Source organism: Choloepus didactylus, chromosome 5 (genome assembly GCF_015220235.1).
Source record: "Choloepus didactylus isolate mChoDid1 chromosome 5, mChoDid1.pri, whole genome shotgun sequence".
Classification (NCBI taxonomy): domain Eukaryota; kingdom Metazoa; phylum Chordata; class Mammalia; order Pilosa; family Megalonychidae; genus Choloepus; species Choloepus didactylus.
Genome location: NC_051311.1, coordinates 38,356,509 through 38,365,590, shown reverse-complemented (window position 1 = coordinate 38,365,590; position 9,082 = coordinate 38,356,509). Strand labels below are relative to the sequence as shown.

Genomic DNA, 9,082 nt, shown 5'->3' with positions numbered 1-9,082 from the left:
CCCTCCACCTTGAGGGACTTCTTCCTGGGCGGCCATCTCAGTACAGCTGGTTGGGGGCGGCCTCTCCTTATTCCTTCTGTGTGGGGACCATCTCTAAGACTTGTTGCCAGATGCCTTCAGCATCTCCTCTCCTCTCCTTTCACTGTTCTCTGGGGCCTGTTCTCTTTGACCACCAGGTACTGCCCAACTAAGGCATCCCTGGGCCTGTAATCTTGTGGGGGCCTCCAAGAAGGGCTTGGTGTGTTCTTCCACTCCATTGCATCCAATTCCTGTGGCTGGAGAAGCTGGGGAACCTGTGGGTGGAGAAAATTGTCTGGGCATCTAGATTCTAGAGATGACCATCATCACCCCAAATTCTTACCACTGTTCCTACCCCTCAAAGTCTGGCTCCACTCAATTTCCCACACATTCCTTTCCCCCTCCTTAACAATGATTTCTACCTCACCCCACCCCCAGTCAGATAACACTGACCCTGAAGAGTCCTCTCAGTCAGTACCAGGGGCCTGGCCAGGCTCCTTCTGGGTCTCTGTGACTTCCTGAAACTCTGCAGGGAACAGATTCTGGGCCCTCTGGGTTCTCCATTGCTGCCTGGGGCTGGAGGTAGGACTGGAGCCTGAGGAGAAAAGCCATAAGCTGGGCAGTGCCCCTCGATGCCCAGGGTCCACCCAGGATCTGCTCCCTGTACACCCCGGGTTCCTCACCATCACTTGACCAAGAAGGCTTCTCCTCATCAGGGGAGAGTGGCTGTGAGGGGCTGGACCAGGGCCTTGGCAGGGAAGAGGCTGAGGTCTCCCCCCACACTTCCTGCTGCTGCTGCTGATGAAGCTAGATGGAAAGCACGACAAATGAGGGAGCTCCTTCCCACCCCTGGGCCAGGAACATACAGTGTTAAACCTCCTCTCCCAGTTCCTGTTAGGTACCACTTTAGACTCTAGCCCCCTCCCTGTCTCCCTTTCATCCATCTGCTTTCTCCCCACATGTTTCTGTACTCTTCTACTCACCTGGTGCAGGTAGAGGGCATGGAGGCTCATCTCAGCAGATGCAAGCTCTGGGAGCTGGGCCAGCTTCTGGCCCCCAGTACCTCCTGGGGACACACAGCTGCAACACAGGGTGCAGCAGGTCAAAAAGGCATCTCTCTCCTCCCCACTGCACCCCAAGGGGAGGACCCAACTTGATCTTGCCTTCCTATCCCCCCTCCTGGAGGATCAGCCCCACCACCCTTTCTCCCCTGCCCCTCAGGCCTCCACCCTTCACCTTGGATCCTGGGCAATTCGGGAAATGGAGGCCAGGAGGCTGGCTGTGGCTGCAGCTGGGCAGGGGGCTGTGGGACTCAGGTCCCTCGGGGGCAGAAGGGGGTGCACCAAGAGGTTGGCCATGAAGGCCTCTGGCTGGGAGAAAGAGAAGAGGGAAAGCAAAAAAGGGAGTCAGTGCCCAGGCAAGCACAGTCCCGGGAGTCAGAAGAGAGGACAGCAGAGGAGGGAGGAGGTCTAAAGAAGGCAAGAGAGCAGGCCGAGATGGGCCAGCGATGCAGGTTAGTACAAAAGGTGAGGCAAGAGAGGGAAGGGTTAGGAGGTGGTGAGGGGCATAGGGTAGACCAGGCCTGGGACTTACTGCTGACGAGGTGGAATCGCTGAGCAGCCCCGGGGTGGGAGGGCTGCGAACTGAGGTGGCGCCCCAGGCAGCTGCATCTTGTTGTACCCGGCCCCGAAGGTGCCCCAGGAACTTAGAGCTGTGCCCTGGTGGGCGCCATTGTGGATGCACCAAGGAGAACCTCATTAAGGAGAGTTCAGTCTTTCCATCCTCTGCACGTTGAGACAGTGAGGCCTCCGTCTGTCCCGCTGAGAGCCACTAAAAGCAGTAACATCTTCAAGTGAGGGCGCGGCTGGACAAGAAAACACCTTTTCCATGTGAAAGAAAATGGGATCGAGGAGGCGGGTTGCCTAAGATCCACCCCCCCCCAAAAAAAAAGCAATAGATATGGATCTGGCATGGGCTGGCTCTTACTGCCCTGGGAGGAAAGCCCATTTTTGCTCCAGCCCTACCCGTTGACCAAAACTGCTTGTCAGCCACTCTGATTCCATTAGTTCCCACTGACCACGGTTTACTAGGTGCTGGGAGCTCTGTTAAGTGCACTGCATATAGCACCACATTTAATCCTCCCGACGCCCCTCCATGTTACTACTGTTATTGCCCTCAGTTTACAAATGAAGAATCTAAGGCTCAGAGAAGACAAGTGACTTGCTAAAGGTCACAGGTGGCAAGTGAAGGGAGTTGGGCTTGGAACCCGGGTTGGCTTTGGGTTAGGCAAGCAAACTCTTATCCACCCACAACACTGTACCGCCAGAGAGGGGCTCTAACCTGAGGGTGGCCATGGCGCTTCACATCCATAAGGGCAAAGGAACAGATGTCCCCAACCCCAGCCACATCCACGGTGAAGTGATGAAAAAAGTCAATTATCTCCAGGGCACGAGGGCGAAACCAGAAGAACAGAAACAGTGGGGTGAGGAGAGGGGAAAGGAGCTCCTCCAAGAGGGAGACCTGGGGAAGAGAGTGGAGAAGGCTGAGAAGCAGGTGCTGAGGGGGACCCACACTAATGGTCAATCCCAGGCGCCCCCAGGGGCACTCACCGGGGCAGTAAACCTCCAACCCAGTCTCCCCCTGGGACCCTGAGTGGCATAGGCTTCCCTTGGCCCACTGGGGCTGTACAGCCTCCTTCGCAGCCCCACTGCGGGTCATGGCCCTCACCACTCGATATTGCAGCAGCTGCGCCATCTGCCGGTAAGCGCTGGCCCTGCCTGCGGGACCGGGATCCTCCGGGAGGTAATGCATGTGGGCCAGAGCCGCCTGGAGCTGGAGCTGCGGGAAACTGCCCTGGAACTGCTCTTCGGGAATAAAAGACCTGGAGGGCGAGGTCGAGGGTGGAGAAGGGAGCCTGCGGTTAGGAGACCCTGGGGATAGAATGCAGGGGTTGGGGGTGGGGACGCGGGCCCCGGTGGTGGGCAAGGTCAAGATTAGAGGTGGGATCAGCCTGAGCTCAGAGTAATGGGGACCCCTGGTCAGCTCCCGACGCACCTGGCCGCAGTGGCCGTGACACCGAGCGCGGTCATGGCGGTGAGCACGTGCTGCACGGCGAGCACATCCTCATCGTAGATGGTGAGCAAAAGCAGCGCGGCGAAGAGCGCGCCGGCGAAGAAAACAATTTGGCGGGCCAGCAGCGCGAGCAGGGGCGCGGGGGGCGCGGCGGCGCGCAGGAAGGCGGCGGCGGGGCGGTAGGCGCGGGCCAGGCGCGCGCGCAGCTCGTGCGGCAGCTCGTTGAAGTGGCGCAGCTGCAGGCGCGCCAGGCGGGACCAGCGCCGGGCCCCGAGCGCGCCTGGCTCACGTCGCAGCAGTTCCACGTGGCTGTAGAAGGCGTGCAGCACCTGCCAGGCCAGCACCAGTGGGCTCAGCGCCAGGTTGACGGCTGCCAGCAGCACCACGGTGCGGCCCAGGCGAGTGGCCAGGGCGTTGCGCTGGTCGCTGCGCTTGTAGGCGTCCGGCAGCTCCCAGCCCCCGCGGAAGAGCGAGAAGGGACCGCGGAAGAGCAGCAGGTCCACGTTGAGCGCCAGGCCGCGGCTGAGAAAGGCCGCGCTACCTCCCCAGGGCAGCGGGCAGCGGGCCGGCAGCAGGCCCTTGTTGGCCAGGGCCACCTGATAGTTGGTGTAGCGCAGGATGCGGTGATGGACATCCAGCTCCGTCAGCGGCCGCGGCTGCACGCACAGCCCGCCGCTCCTCTGCAGCGCCAGCAGGCGAGACTGCACCTCTGCCCAGGGCACGGAGTTGAGCTCCTTCTGAAGAGGGGGGAAGAATGGTGAGGAGCAGCGATTCCAGACTCCTCTCCACAGCGACGCCCAAATTCCACACCCTCAAAAGGGTTAGTGCAAAATGAACACAAATTCACGGGGACCAAAACTACATCCCCCTTGGCTCCACCCCATTCCTCACTCCCAGTGTCACCAAGGCGTGAAACTTGTCACCTTTCACTTTCTTCCCTCTCCTGAACCTCCCCTAACCCTATATTCAATCTGTCACTCTGTCACTCATGGCTTCCTGCTTCCTTTCATCTTCTGAATTGCTCTGTTCCTCATTGGCCCTGCCACTCATACAGGCCATTAGTCATGGGCTTCCTGGTGACACCTTATTAAACTCCTCAGGTGTTTATGACCTGGCTTCTCAACTGGATTGGAAGCTCTCCTTAAGAAAAGGTTTGTTTTTGTCCCCCACCCCCCACCTCCCAGCCTCCTACACATGAAAGACAGAGTAGCTGGTAGTTGATGGGGAAATCTCTTCTCCATGTTTCTAGCATGCCAGCCAACTCCTGCCCAGAATCTTCACAAGCTTTTGCCTCAGCATGTTTTAAGACTTCCAGCCCCATCCGACTCCAGGTCATCTTGCACACCATGACCAGCTTGACCTTCCTAAGATGCTGGCTGTGTCCATGTCTCGAGGGGAGCTATCAGATCTCATTTGGAGGGCTGCAAACCTCATTTTAGCCCAGTTTCACCCAGCTTCCCCAGTCCAGGTTAGTCAGATCCCTCCAGGCCAGCCTCTCCAGTTCATCCCAGGGTCTCCCCTTCCCCTGGAAGGAATAGGGAGGAGGGAAGGAGGGAGAAGGAGAAAGAGCAGGGTCAGCAGCTCCTGGAGGAGTGGTCAAACTCCTCTCTCCCATGCCTCTGCTTTCCTGCCTGACTCCTCCCAGCTCCATGCCTTGTGTTCCCCTATTCAAGGGACCTTCTAGAACCTCTCCTTTTGCTATGTAGGAAAGCTGTGCAGAAGGCTCTGGGCTTCTGAAGAGAAGCAAGGGAAGCTTGCTACAGAAGGTAGCCTTTGAGCTGTGCCTTAAAGAAAGGTGTTAGGTACAGGGCAAAAGAATCCTGAGCAAGACGGGAAGGAAAGAAAGGGCAAAGCATGACTGGGAGACAGTGAAGAGACCGACCCAGTAACTTTCTGCAGTAGGGGCTGCGGCTAGAAAGGGAGGTGGGAATCACCTGACAGAGGGCCTTGAATGCCAGACTAAGGATTTGAACTTGATCCTAGGGTCTCTAGGGACCATTAAACATCCAAGTGGATGGGGAGGGAACCCTGAGTCAGAGCAGTGTTAGGAAGATTGAGCAGAGAGTTAGGGAGATATTCTGGACAAGGATTACTTCCAGAAAGAAAGAATGCTCAGCTGCAGGCTGGTGGACAAATCTTTTCACTGCCATCCACAGATGCTCATTACTTTTCCCCACCTTCCTGCATTTGGGCTTGGAATGTCCTCTGCCTCCTCTTCTGTCCCCCCAAATTCCTTCCGCTCTGTAAAGCCAGTGACCCCTTTCCTCTAAATACCCATTGTTTTAACCACAAACATGTGTAAATCATCTTTTCTGACCCATCTGAATAAACTAAGCTCCACTAGGGTAGGGACCATGTTTTATAAGTGGTAGCACCCCAGCTCCTAGCACAGGTCTGGGCTGAGGGTAGGTGTCAAGAAGGCCCTGCCCTTTCCACCCTCTTGCAATTGGCCCCCACCTGTACGGCCCCCACTCCTTCCCCTATCCTCTGCCCACCCTGTCCTGACATGCCTCTACACAGGCACGACCACCCTGCTCACCGGGGGGATGTGCAGGGCTTCCCTGTAAAACACCTGGATGTCCCAGTAGCTGAAGAAGCTGCAGACTGAACGAAGCAGCTGGAACAGCCAGAAGCTGGCAGCCAGGATCAAGAGGAAGACCAGCAAGGGGCTGGAGCGGATCCTGTATGGGGTCGGACAGATAGTGGCAGAGAAGGATGGGAACCCAGTAGACAGCAAGACCAGACTTAGGGAGTGATGGAAAATAGTCATGGAGAGACTCATGGTTCTCATGGTGTGGTCCAGGGACCCCTAGGTCCAAACTAGGGGTCAAAACTATTTTCAGATAACACTAAGATGTTTTTTGCCCTTTTCATTCTCGTTGTCATGAGTGTACAGTGTAGTTTTCCAACCGCTACATGACATATAAAGATATCATCACACTGGTGGAATTACTGTTTTAAAAGCTTTCTCAGTTTTAATTTCTAATAAATATAGACATAATATCTAGATTTAGATGTAATATCTAAACACAGATAGGTATTACTGTCATAAACAAAAGCTCTGTGGGGTTCACGATCAATTTTAAGCATATAAAGGCATCCTGAGACCAGAGGTTGAGAACTGCTGATCTAGACCAAAGGATAAAGGGAAAGGGGCCTCTTGTCTGCACCTCTCCCTCCTCCCCCACATCTACCTCACCACCGCCACCCCTACCAGGCTGTCACTCACCGCTCAGCACACTGAGCTGAGGGCAAGATGGCATCCGACAAGGTCACTTTGCTGTGGAGCGGCCCAGGTCTCGTATGGTTATTTGGTTGGTTGGCGAAGAGAATGTTGTAATCCACACAGCGAAGAAGGAAGGTTGTGAAGGTGACAATGAAAATGAATTGTCTAGGAGGCAAAAGGATGAGACAGTGATCAGTCCTGAGGATCCAGACAAGCCCGGGGTCATCCCATCCTGCTGAGCCCCTGGGCTACTTGGGAAAGCGCTGGGTGGTTGAGAGGCAGCAGGCACTCTTAAGGCAGCAAGATGACAGGAGGGGCCCTGGACCCAGAAGACAGAGTTTGGGGCCCAGGATAAGCATCTCACCCCAGCTGGAAGACATCCTCCAGCAGGATACAGGCAAAGCCATTCCGCTGGTGATAGCTGTAGATGTGTCAGGCTCATCAAGGAATAAGCCGGAAGGCAAAATGGGCCTTTCCTGAGGACGCCTCCCCTCAACAAATCCCCTGAACCCACAAGCACCCTCACAGAGTCTCCTGGCCAAGAATGGTGCTAGCCCACCCATGCCATCTCTGCTCGACCCGAGCACAAAGGATATCTTGGTGAAGAAGCTGTCCAGGTTCTGGATGTGATGCCAGGAGCCTAGGCACAGAGGGGAGAGTTTGGGATTTGGTGCTCTCAGCTGAGTGATCAGTGTTCCACTCCCTCCGTGTGAAGCCCTGGAGCCCCAAGGCCCCACCTCTACCACTGCCCCCCAACCATACAACACCCTTACCCCGGAGCTCTTCAGGCACATAAAGCAGGGGTTGTTGCTCCTCCCCATGGAAGGGTGAATCTTGGGAGCCCTGAGGGTCACAGTCTTCCAGCCGCTCATAATCCTGCTCTGGGATCAAAGGACCTATCCGCAGCCCCGGAGGGTCCTGGGAGCATCGGCATGAGGGAGGGGGAGTCACCAAGGCCAGGGGAGGGGTAGAGTGGGATCCCCAGGAGGGGGAAGCAGAGGTAGGTGACACCGCAGGCTGTACCTGTGTTGGGGGGGTGGCTGGGGTGGAGAGGGCACTGTGGCGAGGCTGAGAAGACCCTGTCACCTGCAGCGCTGTGCAGGAGGGTCCCAGGGCCGGAGGGAGAAATAAGGAGGGGGAGCTTCTTGCGCGAGAGGCGGGGGACAAAGAAAAGATGGAGATCCTTCCTCCCCCAGGCCCCCGACACGGAGGAGGAAGAGGAGGAGGAGGAGGCAGCATGGGGAGGAGGGGCACTGATCCGGGCCCCAGGTCTCCCCACCGCCCCAGCCGCCCCCTATTCCCCCCCCACCCGGTTCGTCTCACCATGCGTCTGGCGGCTTCTCCTGAAAGCTGTAAGGATGGGAGCTGTTGCTGTTTCCTCAGAGGTCTGGGAAGCCAAGTGGGGACTTCCAAAGACAACAAGGAAGATGATGACAACAACAACACTAGGTGACTCAGGTGGGGCAGGCCTCAGGCGTCCCAGCCTGCAATCACCTGTCTGACCACTCCCACCCCTTCCAGGGCAACCTGCGGCCAAGCCTCTCAGGACCCCGGGTCACCCTTCTGCCACTCCTGCTAGGTGGGCTTGGCTCTTTAGAGTGTGCCTGTGGGGGTATGGGTTTAAGAGGCAGGAGCTGAATAGCACATCAAGACAAGAGGAGACACCTATTGTCTCCATCTTCAGACCTTGAGTGAGAGAAGAACTCAGCAGCCAGAATAACAAAAACCACAAAGCAAAATCCTATCAAAGGATTATGGAACTATGGGACTGAGATGTTAAATCTTTCATTTTGTTTACATCTTAAAATTTTACCCCCACCCCCACTGAAATGCTTTAAGACCAAAAAAAGAAAAAAAAAAAAAAAGAAAATAAGTTCTGTGTGTTTTGTTTGTCTCAGGGTGCTAAGGAAGAGGAGATGTTGGACTGGGGAGACTGACTTTGTACCCAGATTGTAGGGAAACTGAGGAGAAGGAAATGAACCAGGAATGGAAGCTATCTTGGATTTGAGCAGTGGTTTTTGGAGCTTAAAATAGAAAAGCAGGGTACCTTGGAAGTTCCATTTATGTTTATTTCTTTACCCTCTTGAATCGTGACATCCCCTCCCCCAAGTTCTGATTCAGTTTCTGGGGGCCCCTGAGAAGCAGCAAGGCAGAACTGACAGAGGAGGGCAGCTGGGGGTCTGGGATTTGGAAGGATAATTTGGGTACCCAGGGATGAACTGAATGAACTCAACAAGGAGGAGGAGGCCTGGGCAGCTGGTCTGGTGGCTTGCCCAATGCCATTCTTGAGGCCCTGAATCACCAGGCTTCCTACTGAAACCCATTCCTGCAGTGCTGGCTCAGTCACCCAGATGACAGAGCCTCCAGGGCTTAGACCCAAGGGCTGACGTAGAGACTAGCACCCATAAAAAGGATAGAGGAACACAGTGCTTCCCGGGCTGTTCAGTGGAGGATTGTGGAGGCAATGGAGTTGCCCACTCACAAAACTTGAGTTCAGATTTGCCTACTTTTCTCTTTCTGTGCCTTCTTCCTGTGAGGGGACCAGTCCTAGCAACTCAGGACCTGCATAGTTTTATCCCTGAGTAGGAGGCAGAACTATGAAAATGAGACCCACGCCTTCAGTGCCTACTAGGTCAGCAGGCATCCTACTGTACAAAATGGACTCCCACCTTGTAAAGGGCCAGGAAATTCCTGTGATCTTTCTGAGTCATCTATCAAGAAGGGTTATGGGGGGTTTTCTCTGGCCTCTCCCCCACCTCACCCCAA

At 55.6% G+C, this 9,082-nt stretch overlaps 1 protein-coding gene across 1 annotated transcript; it reads right to left on the bottom strand.

Moving 5' to 3' along the window:
* Positions 1 to 151: 151 nt before the first annotated feature.
* ATG9B (autophagy related 9B) lies at positions 152 to 7,642 on the bottom strand. Its single transcript, XM_037837394.1, has 14 exons — positions 7,090 to 7,642; positions 6,913 to 6,956; positions 6,681 to 6,745; positions 6,320 to 6,481; positions 5,630 to 5,771; positions 3,073 to 3,827; positions 2,746 to 2,899; positions 2,359 to 2,538; positions 1,612 to 1,848; positions 1,255 to 1,388; positions 1,002 to 1,098; positions 702 to 825; positions 472 to 613; positions 152 to 293 (listed from the first exon to the last, which is right to left on the bottom strand). The coding sequence occupies exons 1-13, from the start codon at positions 7,640 to 7,642 to the stop codon at positions 486 to 488; spliced, it is 2,775 nt and encodes a 924-aa protein (XP_037693322.1). The 3' UTR covers positions 152 to 293; positions 472 to 485.
* Positions 7,643 to 9,082: the final 1,440 nt, after the last annotated feature.